The sequence below is a fragment of the Danio aesculapii genome, chromosome 7 (assembly GCF_903798145.1).
Source record: "Danio aesculapii chromosome 7, fDanAes4.1, whole genome shotgun sequence".
NCBI lineage: Eukaryota > Metazoa > Chordata > Actinopteri > Cypriniformes > Danionidae > Danio > Danio aesculapii.
Window position 1 is genome coordinate 11,690,108 of NC_079441.1, and position 14,063 is coordinate 11,704,170.

The following is a 14,063-nucleotide window of genomic DNA, read 5'->3' on the forward strand; positions in this document are numbered from 1 at the left end:
TTTCTCTTGTTTGGTACCCTTTCGAAAGTGCGCCGAAACAGTGGTACGGTACGGTTTGGTTCGGTACGCCCTTTGACAGTGGAAACGGCCATTAAAGCGTACCAAACCGAACTGTACCATTCAGTGGAAACGGGCCATTACTGAGAGCTCTGCTCCGCGTGAGCTCTCCCAGCTAAACGCATATTGCGATTTGCTTAAACGGAGCAGTGCTCGTAATATCGAGCGAAAAAGAAAAAGACAGCTGTGAAACATAACCTGCTTTGTCTTTTTGTAGGAAACACAGTTTAGATCTTTTTAGGGTACGAGTTTTTTGAGTTAATGCCGTCTATCACTGAATGTGTCAGGAATACCGAAAACAAAACCAACTTAACCCCGCTGTCTTTTTCTGTCTCAGCACCAGACACAAAACACCACAGCACCAGGGACTTTACGGTTCTCACTTTAAAACGGAACAAAAGTAGGATTCTGTAGTGATTTACCCAGCTGTTGCTCCCGGCGCTAAACTCTGTATCAGTGTGCGAGAGACGGAGAGAAGCCGTGTTCACTCCACTCCGTGCTGATCTGAGGTGTTCTTTTTTTTTTTTTTTTTTTTTTTTTAATAATCAGACTTCTCCGTGTCGCGCGACACAATGAATCGATTATAAAATTCGTTGTCAACGCTTTTAGTAATCGATTTTTATTTTAGTTATCGATTCATTGTTGCAGCCCTACTACACAGTCACCATAACTCAATCCAGTGGAGCACCTTTGGGATCTGGTGGAACGCGAGATTCGCATCATGGATGTGCAGCCGACAAAAAATCTGCAGCAACTTCTATTAATTAATAGAACAAAGATAAAATTTTAATTATTTTTCTTAAAATTAAATAAACAGAGCTTTATGGCTTTTTTGGTGGAGTGCAGAAATGCCATAATCAAATGTAAAATGACACCATATGCTAGTTTTCATTGTATAAATAATAATACTCAAGTAATCTATGTTAAAGTGGCAGACTTAAAAAATTTTGTGCCCAAATGGTTAAAAGTCACTTGAAATTTCTCATAAGCCTTATAAACACTATTAAATTACAGTTCAGCTTTGCGGTGACTTAAGAAATCACATGTTCTGAACTTTGGCTAATTATAATCCCATTGCTGATGCTACGATGTGACTTTTGCAGATCTGCACATTGCGATATTGATGTATTGCGCTGTGATCCTTCACTTTGTGGTTAGAAGCACAGAATTAAAATGCGAATCATGTTTTCTGGATGTCTTTTCCCACACTTTGACCTCAGGAGTTGTGATGTGCATCGCATATATCTGTTTGGCCGTTCGGGTGGGTGTTTCTTTTGTAATCCAAAGTGACTCCAGGCTGGTTATGTAATCATTATTTTCCAGTACAGCTACTAAGCTAAGGGCTGAGAGATCAATCGATAAAAACACAGCCTATTGTCCACACTTATCCCCATCTCTCCACTGTGATACAATTAACCTTTTTCCACATGTTTGTTTGCATACAGGATTGTGGAGCGAAACGCCTTTTAAGAAAACAACCGCTGTAGAGCGTACGCAGTTGGTGGATCTGAGGGTTTATTTTGTCAAGCATTGGTGCATTGTGGGACATTATTAGGCGTGTCCTGCCGTCGCATGCTTTCTTGTGGATTTATTTTTAATCTTTTATGCTTGCGGATGACTGCAGCTCAGTCAACACAGAGAGACGGGGATAAAGAAGTACAGGGAACAAAACAAGCCTTCCAGTCAGCTCTGTTGTTAATTAAGTAACGCTAAAGACTTGTTTGTCAACATTCCAGAGATGCGCCCAGGTTATTTAAAGTATTTGTGTCATTTAATTTATCCAACTGCCCTCAAATGGCTTGTTATTATGGTTTAGCTGTAGCTTTGTTTGCTGCTGATCCTCTTGTAGACCTATATGACCGTGTCATGAGCAGATTAGATTAGACACTCCTTACATCTCATAACTGATATTTAAAGCATGATCAGATAGAATGGAGTTAGGTTGAGGGCTGTATATGGTGAGAGAGTGTTATGTAATGCTTCAGGAGGTGTGGAACAGATCGCAGTGACAGCGTGAAGGGAGATGTGGAAGGTGTTCAGTGGACTTTGCTTAGTGGTGTTTTTAGGCTCGTTCTGTGGAAGCGAATGATAGCTAATTGGTTTGATGCCAAACATCAAAGCAAAAAGGGATGAAGTTGATGCATTAGCATTATAGAATGCTATGAAATATTTTTGGTCAGAACTGTGATGTTATAAGCCTGTGGTGTCCAAACTCGGTCCTGGAGGGCCGGTGTCCTGCTGAGTTTAGCTTTAACTTGCTTCAACACACCTGCCAGGAGGTTTCTAGTATATCAGAGCTTGATTAGCTGCTTCAGATGTGTTTGATTAGAGTTGGAGCTAAACTTGGACACCCCTGTTCTAAGCTCTCGAAACAACCAAGTTACAAATTAGAATCGATCAAATGTACAACAAAACAATAAAATGTAACGTATTAAAAATTAGTGCTGCACAAAACTGGAAAAAAATTACAATGTTGTTGAGCATTGCGATTGCAGCGGCTGGACTTAATTTGAGCAGGATCTTGCCGGATCCTGTTTTGGAAAATTTAATATAATAAAAGATATTCCTGTTTTGCTTTCTGGTATTTATTTTAATTGATTCGCAGTGCGCAGTGAATACCTGCATGTGTGTGTGTGTGTGAGAGGAGGGAGAGAGAGAGAGAGAATGTGCATGTGAAGGTTGCGTGGACTGTGTGTTCGCGCATGCATGACTGTAGTCATTGTGCACAAGTTAACAATATTTTCAGCCAATCATCTTTCTTATTCTTACAACCACTCTCATTGGTTGGTGGTTATTGTTTCACCCGCAGTGAAAATGCATAATGGCATAGTGGCTTGCCTAAATAATATCTGTATTTTCAAACTTGCAAAGAGGCAATCAAGCTTATTTTCATTTCTTTAAAACCATGAATAAATCTGATAATGAGGCTGATCAAACTAGATCTCGAGAAGCTGGAACTGTGTTTCTGCATCAGTATAGCGGAAACAGAAACAACGCAAGTCAAATCAGCCACAGAACATAACAGAAGAGCTACTGTGGGCTCTTCTTGAAGATTAGACAGAGTGAGTCATTTAATTACTATTTTTCGCTTGGAAGTGAACTGAAATGGCACTTAGAGAGTTAATGTGAGCTCTCTCTCTCTCTCTCTCTCTCTCTCTCTCTCCTCTCTCTCTCTCTCTCCCTCTCTCTCTCGGGATAAAGGAAAAGTAGGAACTCAGTGTCGCCTAATGTAGTTATCTGCAGTCACATATCGACACCTGTCCATCAGCAGCAAGAGTCCCCAGTTACCCAGACCAATTATAGGGTCAAACTGTTATTTGTGGGTCATTCGCATCGCTTTACCTGCACTGTATTTGCATTGCCTCGCACAATAAACATTACATATTTCTATATGATGTAAAAGTAGTCAAAACAAATGACAACAACACAGTGTTGCTTCTTTTTTGTAACAACACAGCAGATAACAGTAAATCTAATTATTATTATTATTATTATTATTATTTTATTATTACTGATTGATTAATTGTTTTCTTATTTTTTTCTATATTTTTTTCCATCTTATTTTGTATAAAAAAAAATCCTTCTCAAATCTCTTTATTTTTATTTTTTAAACACATAATAAGATGAAAAAATAAACAGATTAAAAATTTATAATATAATTAATTTCTTGTGGAAAACCTGATGGGGCCCTGCCCCACCCAGACTCTCCCTCCAGCTTCCCCCAGGTAAATTGAGATGAGACCCCGGGACCCCGTGAGACTTAAAGTTGAACTATGCAAGACTTAAAGTTAGACTATGTGAGATTTATAATCACAATTGCAATATTTACAGTCAGACTTTGCGAGATTTAAATTCAGACTTTGCAAGATTGAATGTCATTATTTGGGAGTCACACTTGCAAGATTTAAACCACTTAATGAGCTAATTTCACCCCCAAAAAAATCATGCTTTATACATGCTTTATGCAGTTTATTTCTGCGAGACTGTCAGACTGAAGAACTTCAGTGAAGGATCAGTGGGCGATTGTTTAAAGGCTAATTAGGCGGCGGGACTGTTACATAACATGGATTGGCACACCTGTGTGATGTGGCACGATATCAGTGGTAATGTGACCTGTTCCACTGCCTGTTAGTATACAGACCCAAAACAAACAGAAACTCTATGAGAAATGAGTGCATCAGCCCCTATTTCTGCAATCATCATCAGCAGAAAAACGTGCTCACTGTAATGTTTATTTTGATTTTGAAGTCTTTACCATTGCATTAAAATACCTTTTCTTTTTTTATCAAAATCTGATTTGATTATTATTTTTTAGTTTTTTTTTTGCTTTGATTAAAAAATTATTTTGATGAAAGACTGAATTATTACAATCCATGGCTTAATATTTGTTCAGTAAATACCAGACTAAGGGAAATGTCCCTCCGTATAAGCTCAGAATTGCGCAAAATAAAGTCAGACTGCAAGGTTTAAAGTCGGATTTTGCAACATTTAAGTCAGACTTTGTGGTTATTTAAAGACGGTCTTTGCAAGATTTAAAGTCAGCCTTTGCGACCACTTAACGTTGACCTTTGCAAGATTTAAACTTGGCCAATTCTAGAGTCGGCCTTTGCGGCCAATTCTAGAGTCGGCCTTTGCGGCCAATTCAAGAGTCGGCCTTTGCGGCCAATTCTAGAGTCGGCCTTTGCGGCCAATTCTAGAGTCGGCCTTTGCGGCCAATTCTAGAGTCGGCCTTTGCGGCCAATTCTAGAGTCGGCCTTTGCGGCCAATTCTAGAGTCGGCCTTTGCGGCCAATTCTAGAGTCGGCCTTTGCGGCCAATTCTAGAGTCGGCCTTTGCGGCCAATTCTAGAGTCGGCCTTTGCGGCCAATTCTAGAGTCGCCTTTGCGGCCAATTCTAGAGTCGGCCTTTGCGGCCAATTCTAGAGTCGGCCTTTGCGGCCAATTCTAGAGTCGGCCTTTGCGGCCAATTCTAGAGTCGGCCTTTGCGGCCAATTCTAGAGTCGGCCTTTGCGGCCAATTCTAGAGTCGGCCTTTGCGGCCAATTCTAGAGTCGGCCTTTGCGGCCAATTCTAGAGTCGGCCTTTGCGGCCAATTCTAGAGTCGGCCTTTGCGGCCAATTCTAGAGTCGGCCTTTGCGGCCAATTCTAGAGTCGGCCTTTGCGGCCAATTCTAGAGTCGGCCTTTGCGGCCAATTCTAGAGTCGGCCTTTGCGGCCAATTCTAGAGTCGGCCTTTGCGATACTTAAAATCACATTGCAAAATTCAAACTCTGCCATTGCGAGAATTTAGAGTCGGCCTTTGCAAAACCAGTTCTAGAGTCGGCCTTTGCAAACCAGTTCTAGAGTCGGCCTTTGCAAACCAGTTCTAGAGTCGGCCTTTGCAAAACAGTTCTAGAGTCTGCCTTTGCGACCATTTCTAGAGTCGATTGCTAGATGTAGACAGAGTTTGTGACATTAATGGTGGAATTGCAGAATGTGAATTTTGAAATGTTGAATTCTGAAAGTTGAAGATGGATTTGAATTTAATATTTGGTTTAATAATAAAAACCTCATGTATCACTATGTAAATAGAGTCTGTTTTTGTATTCTAGGTACATTCCTCCTCTGCTATGGGGTAAAAGTGGTCATCTGCAAACAGCTCTCTACGGAAAGTTGGGTCGGGTCAGTTCACCGCACCCGTTCGGCCTGCGCAAATATCTGCCCATGCAGGACGGAGCCACTGCAACCTTTGACCTCTTCGAACCCTTGGCGGATCATCAGTCCGGAGGTCAGTGACACGTAGTTGAGTGCATTCAGTCTGAGCTGGACGGTAATACTGCACTCCTGTGTGGAAACCTGAGCAATGACGGCTCAAGGAGGAACTGTCAGTGAAATCACATTTAAATAGTTTGCTTACTCACCATTCTGTTGAAGAAGAAATATTAAATAAAGCAGTTCTCTTGAGGAAAAATATTTGCACTCAAGTTTTGCATTTTTGCATTTGGGCCTTTTGAATTATGAGCAAAACGGGAAATTCAGTCATTTTTTTGTTGTTGTTGCATTTACAGACATTTAAACAATTTGCAATACATTTTTAAATAAATTTTATTAAAATATTATTTTTAAAATAACTAAATGCAAAATTTTGCTCTGTCTTTTGTGGAACTATTTATTAAATATAATATTGTCTTTAAACATTTTTGAGTTTTTTTGTGATTTTTTTTTATTTTTTTTTCTATTATTTTGTTATTGTACCACATTTTTATTGTGTATTTTTTATTGTACAAGTTTGTATTATTAAAAAATTCTGTTCAATTTATAATTTTTTTAATTTGTCATAATTTTTATACACTTATGTAATAAGTAACAGGTTTACCAAAATGTAACAGTTGAAGTAGCTCATACAGTTTATTAGCCCACCTTTTTTTTTCCTCCAATCTCTGTTTAACAGAGAGAAGATTTTTTCAACACATTTCTAAAATAATGGTTTTAATAACTCATCTCTAATAACTGATTTAGATTATCTTTGCCATGATGAAAACAGTTTTTCTAGCCAAAATAAAATGAATAAGACTTTCTCCGGAAGAAACAATATTATCAGACATACTGTGAAAATTTCCTTGCTTGAAACATTATTTGGGAATATTTAAAAAAGAAAAAAAAATTCAAGGAGGGCTAAAAATCTGACTTCAACTGTATAAAAAGCTATATTAACAAAAATATGATCGTTAAATTATTAATTAAATCGATTTGTTTAAAAAGCACTTCATTTGGGAGTGAAAATCATTTCTGCTGTAAAACACGCATGCTAGTTTGCTCTTGCTTTTCTGGAGCTATTTCTGATGGTGAAACGGAAGATGTACAATGTTGTCTCTAAAATGATACAAATATTTGGCTGATATTTTGAAAACTGCATTTGTAAATTGCGTAATGTCCCAGTACTGGGTTGCAACCGGAAGGGCATCTGCTGCCTCAAACATATGCTGGAATAGTTGGTGGTTCATTCCGCTGTGGCAACCCCTGATAAATAAAAGACTAAGCTGAAGGAAAATGAATGGAATTGTGCAATGATATCTTACTTTTAAAAAATCCATAAAGAGATTTTTTTTTTTTTTTTCGCTTTCCTAAGTTCCTTGAGTTATTGGATTATTATACGTATTCTACTGTGATTATTAGTTTTTTGTTTACCAAGCGAGTGATACTCATTAACAAGTGATTTCATTAACAATTATTTATAATATTACCATGGCCTAAAAACACATCACGCAAATTACTTTTGCATAGAAAATGAACAAATTTACGATAAAAATAAACGGTGCATTGGAAAGGGAAGAAAACATACACCTATTATGATTGCAAATAATGCACTTTGCATTTGTTTGCTCTGCCAATATTCTGACACACATTACCTGGAAAAGAAAGATAAACACCTTGATAATGCTGAACAACTCTGCATCCATTTGCATATATTTGTCTGCATGTGGAATACAGTTCAAGTCAATATTATTATCCCTCCTGTAAAATTTTTCTCTTTAAAAATATTTCTCAAGTAATGTTTAACAGAGCAAGGAATTTTTCACAGTATTTCCTATAATATTTTTCTTCTGGAGAAAGTCTTATTTGTTTTATTTCAGCTAGAATAACACAGTTTTTAATTTTCAACAAACATTTTAAGGTCAAAATTATTTCAATAGTATTAGCCCCCTTGAGCAATATTTTGTATGGATTAAATTAAAAATGATTCTTTAATCAAAAAGAAGTTTAACCAAAAAAACACAACAAGATAACAGGGATTAAAAAAATAATCCCTGGTGCCCCCGTGCTCTCTTCTCCAAAAATACAATTCAAAACACAAACCACTGACAAGAAAACATTATTTATTTGCAGAAAACAAGGAGCAAAATAACCTTCGGAGGGGTTGAGCCAAAATAAATGACAATAAACCAAACTAACTAGATTAGAGAAAACTCCCCTGGAAAATAAATAAGAAATTCGTTCATTAATTTTCTTTTGGCTTAGTCCCTTTCTTATTCTGGGGTCGCCACAGTGGAATGAATACCCAAATAAAAAAACAAAATACAGAAAACTAACTAGTGGTACTTCGTGCTGAAAATAGCACAGAAGTGCTCACGGTGACCCGAGTTCGATTCCCGGGGTCTTTTGCCAAACCTCTCTCTCTCTTCCTAATGCTTTCCTGTATAAAATCTCTACAATCCTATATCATAATAAAGGTGAAAACCCCTAAAAAAAATATAAAAAAAAAAAATTAACAGAAGCCACCAAACCTTCCTACCATGCTTCAAGCCAGACAGGGAGACAGAAAACCGGGTTTCTCCGGTGAAATTGTACAACTTCACATCGTCATTTCACAATAGCCAACGAGAGACATCAGCAACTCATTTTTCATAATTCAAAAATGCAACATCTCCACAAAGAATAACGAGCAGGGAATCGAAATAAAGCGTGGAGCAGAGTAATCCATGTTCTCTGGTGTTTTAAAATACGGCCACCGCCATACCAAGCACCAATCACGATCCGCCGTAATCCCGCTGCACCTATAAATAATTGAGATTGAGTGAGAGAGGAGAGAGAAAAAAAAAACACACAACACACACACCACCACCACACACCACACACCACACACATAGCCACCACCACACACACACAACACACAACACACACACACACACTCACCACACTCACCACACAACACTACAACTACTGCTTGTAACAATTGTCTAGAGAACAAACCATTATATACAATGATTTGCCTAATTATAATAGCTGCCTATCAACCTAGTTAGCCTTATAAATATCACTTGAAGCTAAATACTACTATATTTAAACATCCAGTAAAATATTATGTGCTGTCATCATGGCAAAGATAAAAGAAATCGGCTGTATTAAAGCTATTATGTTAGAGTTCTCTTTTCGTTAAACAAATAGGGGAAATCTTATTATTAATCTTACAAGTCCTGGAGGACTAATATTCTGACTTCAACTGTATGTTCCATAATGAACGCTCTGATTATGTTTTTGTTTTGTGTTGACAGAGGACGTCACTATGGTCCATTGTGTCCTGGCATCGGGAACCACAGCGAGAAGCACTACATCCGCACATTTGTGGATCATTCACAGAAACAGGGCTACCGCTGCGCTGTGCTCAATCACCTCGGGGCCTTGCCGAACATTGAGCTCACCTCTCCTCGCATGTTCACCTCCGGTACCTGAAGCTTTTATTATTTTAGATTGACAATAAATGTGTTTGTCCCTGTTAACTCTTTATTAGTAGAGTGATTTCTACTTGGTGTGGAGTTGGAATACAGAAATAACCAGTTTTAGCCCGCGTGCGTGTTTTGTTTTTTTATGCCGGTAAGAATGTTATTTTCTTTGGAAGATCTAGCTGTTAATGCTTTACCTACTTGTAATGTTGTTTTAGGTTTATTTTGTACTTTACATTTCTGTTTTAATTTATTGCCATTACAGTATATTTTTCAACCATTTTTTAAATACTTTATTAACATTTTTTTCTTGTACCACTTTATATTTTAGTGGGTTGTTTATTTTGTAAGTTATAATTTTATTATTGTACCACTTTAGTTTATTATGTATTTCTTATTTTATCAATTAAAAAATGCTCTTTATATTTTTATAATATTGTCATGATTTTTATACACTTGTGCTATTATGTAGTAATAATAATAATAATATACTTTGTTTATTTTTGTTTGCTTATTTTTATTTATGTGTTTGTTCGTTTAATTGTTTATTTTTATTAATTAATTCATTTATTTTTATTTGCTTATTTGTTTTTATTTGTTTGGTTTATCAATTTTAAGTTTACTTTTTATTTATTTTTAAAATAAAATTTTTTATTTAGTTATTTATTTATTTAATTGTTTATTTTTATTTATTTTTTGTTTATTATGGTTTAGTTTTTTATTTTATTTTTAAATAAAATTATTTATTTATTTTATTTAATTTTATTTGTTTTTAGTTTTATTTATTAATTTTAAATAAAATTATTTATTTTGTTTGTTTTTTTTATTTTATTTGTATTTGTTAATTTTTTTTTCTTAAATAATATTATTTATTTATTTATTTATTTATTTATTTATTATATTAGTTTTTTTTTGTTTATTCATTTTTAGTTTTTTTTTTCATTAAAATAAACAACTTATTTAAAATAAAATAGGGTTAAATTATTTTTATAATTTTAAATTATTTTTATTGGTTTATTTTTATTTATTTTATTTTATTATTTTTTTAATTTTTGCTTTTATTTTTCAATGTTATAAAATTTATTACATATTATATGATTCTCTTATTCATTTTTTTCAAGTTTTGATTTTAGTCACTAGTCAACTCAAACTAGTCTCTTAGACTTTCAAGCCATTTTTAAATAAAAAAAAAAAATCTAAGTTAATATTTTGCTTTGCTTCTTTTACCAGGTTGTACATGGGAGTTTTGCAGCAATGGTGGGCTTTATCAAAAAGACATATCCCCAGTCCAAGCTCATTGTGGTGGGCTTTAGCCTGGGGGGAAACATTGTCTGCAAGTTCCTGGGAGAAAACCGTACAAACCAGGAGCGTGTTTTGTGCTGTGTCAGCGTGTGCCAGGGCTACAGCGCACTCAGGTGAGTCCAGAAATGAGTTAAAACACCTGATTTCACGCTAGATGGGTCAAACGGAGATCTACAAAGCCAGTGTTTGTCCGTCCTGCCCAGATAAAAACCACTGCCAGGTTTCTTTGGGTACAAGTTGGCATATTTTATTCCTGTTGTCAGTGGACTCTGACTGAACTCTAGATAAGAGCTGACTGTGGGTGTGTACATTACAGTTAGTTATTTAAGAGGCACAGATGGATTCATATTATGTCTACCTGTTTCCTCCTGTTGGCATTTGAATAAAGTGTAAAGCTCATACAAGAACTAGTGGTGGGCAGAGCGAGGCTTTGGGAAACACTGAAACCGTCGAAGCAAATGTGCCGAGGCTTTGAAATGCTAGGAAACACGTCTCTACATTTACACCTAGTGCTCATTTTTAAGTATTGTTTCAACAAAGAAACGGTTATGCAAATTGAGGAATTATATACCACGTTCATCAGGACATCAAGTGAATCAGTAGAGTGGTTAGTGTACTTGACTGCCATGCAGATGTATTGAGTTTGAATTCAGGATGAAGCAATTATAGCCATTTAAAATGTAGTAATTTATTGCTTCATTCTTGTGTGTTTTGTTTTAACATCAATCTGACATATGGATGAACTCGTTTTGAATAAGTATGTGTTGTTTTGGTCATAAAAAAATCTACATTAATAAAAAAAAAAAGACAGTCACAATTTCTGAATGCTTGTACAAGGTGGCATTCAATCTCGGGTCACTCACAGCACAGTTGCATTATCCCCATGCACGGTCCTAGGCTACGGGAGATGGTGGTTTTGTTTGTGACCCTGTCAATCAAACACTGATTCAGCAGGTCTCTGAATGCTTGTGTAGTTGCCGATCCTTTCAGTCGCTTTAGTTACTTGACCTGGGTGTTTCAAAATGTTTCAGAGCGGTGTTTCGAAACGTCTGCTGTTCGGGATCTCGACACTGTGTCGAAATGTCAGTTTCGTGTCAGCCATCCCTAAAGAAAATGCATTCTGTTTCTGCATTTGTGTAACAAACTAAAATACTGCCTCCCTAAATATTGAAAGAGAATAGAGATAAAGAGGTTTAAAGATGGATACTGTTTGGATGGATACTGTCTAGATGGATACTGTCTGGATATTGTCTAGAGTCTAGACAGCATCCATCTAGACAGCATCCATCCATCCATCCATCCATCCATCCATTTGTCTATCCATATAGACAGTATCCATCTAGACTCTAGATGGATGGATGAATAGATGGATAGTGTTTGGATGGATACTGTCTAAATAGATAGATAGATGGATGGATCCTGTCTGGATGGATACTGTCTAGATAGACAGACAGACAGATAGATAGATATGGATGGATGGATGCGTGGATGGATGGATAGATAGACAGACAGACTCACAGACTGATGGATAGATAGGTGGATGGATAGATGGATGGATCGTGTCTGGATGGATACTGTCTAGATGGATGGATGGATACGGTCTTGATAGATAGACATGGATGGATGGACGGACGGACGGACGGACAGATAGATGGATATGGTCTAGATAGATAGACAGATGGATGGATAGATAGATAGATAGATAGACAGATGTATAGATAGGTGGATGGGTAGATGGATGGATCGTGTCTGGATGGATACTGTCTAGATAGACAGACAGATAGACTGATAGATGGATAGATAGACTCACAGACAGATGGATAGATATGTGGATGGGTAGATGGATGGATCGTGTCTGATAAATAGATGGATGGATGAGCAGACAGACTCACAGACAGATGGACAGATTGATTGATTGATTGATTGATTGATTGATTGATTGATGGATGGTCGGATAGACTGGTAGATAGACATATAGTATTTATTTATTTATTTATTGGTTTATTTGGTAGGGACAGCATGCATTAGTTAACATGGCTGCAAATGCACCAGATTTAGCCAAATGACTATTTTTCATCAGTTGTCCCAGGGCAGATAGTCTCCCTAAAAACAATACGAATATTATACAATGAACACCGCATTTATAAAAAGAACTTTAATGGCTGTCTTAAAAAATATAGTGTATATTGACAAAACATATAATACCAATATTATGTAAAAGAAGCAAGAGTTGCATGGTGGCACAGTGGGTAGCACAATCGCCTCACAGCAAGAAGGTTGCTGGTTCGAGCCCTGGCTGGGCCAGTCGGCATTTCTGTGTGAGTTTGCATGTTCTCCCAGTGTTTGTGTGGGTTTCCTCCGGGTGCTCCAGTTTCCCCCACAAGTCCAAAAACATGTGGTGTAGGTTGTTGTGAGTTTCTAAGACGAGCCAAAAAACAGGGAGAACTTTTGGGCATCTTCAAAGCAGAATCCTTCAATAAGAAGAACTCGACGTCGCTGTGGCATCATCGAAAGAACTCTGAACTAGTACAGCAGACACTAAGTTTTTATACATTTTACAGAGAGGTGGGGACAAACCTAAACAAACCATGCAAATGAATTGTTGTTAGCAGGGTAAATTAAAGTGTGTAGGGATGTTTCCAAGTGATAGGTTGCAGCTGGAAGGGCATCCGCTGTGTAAAACATATGCTGGATAAGTTGGCGGTTCATTCTGCTGTGGCGACCCCAGATTAATAAAGGGACTAAGCCGAAAAGAAAATGAATGAATGAAGTTGCCTTACAATTTTAAGTTGAGTCAACTTTTTATTATTTAGTAAACATTTCTTCCAATTTTCAAATAAAAAACTTCAATTGGTATGAATAACAAATGTTTCCTTTTGGTTTCATTTGTTGTGATTTAAAAATTAGTGTTATTCCACCAAATATTGCTTTTTTGACTCTTCAGAAGTCAAAAAATCAAAAATCAAAAATACAAAAATCAGTATTGTGTTGTATGAAATTGTATTGAATTTATTTTATGCTCTTTTTTTATTTATTTTATTTATTTTATTTATTTTAACTGTCATTTTATGCTGTAAATGACAACTTTTAAATACCTTTTTTCAATTTGTTTTGAACAGAATAACTTGAAAAGAAAGCACTTGTTCACTCCTGCTCTTATAGTTGTGTAAATTGCTTCCTTGTCCTCATTTGTAAGTCGCTTTGGATAAAAGCGTCTGCTAAATGACTAAATGTAAATGAAATAACTCTGTAATTATTTATACTCAAACACATGTAGTTATAAATCCAGAGAAACTGTTTTACATAAAGCCTTTTACTTTTCCCCCACAGCTATGTATGTATCATCTTACCATCCTCAAACCTTTCCACAGAGGTAGTGTGTGTATGTTTGTCCGGTATTTCGTTTTTTACCTGGCTCCAAATGGAAGCTCAATTCCAAAACTGGTTTTCACTTGAATAGGAAACCATAGCAACAGTAGAACAAGAATGTAGAACAAATTCAAAGTAC

General features: G+C 36.4%; 1 protein-coding gene across 1 annotated transcript in view; it reads left to right on the top strand.

The window, feature by feature from the left end:
- The window catches only part of abhd2a (abhydrolase domain containing 2, acylglycerol lipase a), a 50,208-nt gene that overhangs the window by 16,489 nt on the left and 19,656 nt on the right, over positions 1-14,063 (top strand). Inside the window, 5 exon segments of the mRNA XM_056462706.1 lie at positions 5,645-5,820; positions 9,086-9,102; positions 9,105-9,255; positions 10,484-10,497; positions 10,499-10,668. Coding sequence (XP_056318681.1) covers positions 5,645-5,820; positions 9,086-9,102; positions 9,105-9,255; positions 10,484-10,497; positions 10,499-10,668 — 528 coding nt within the window.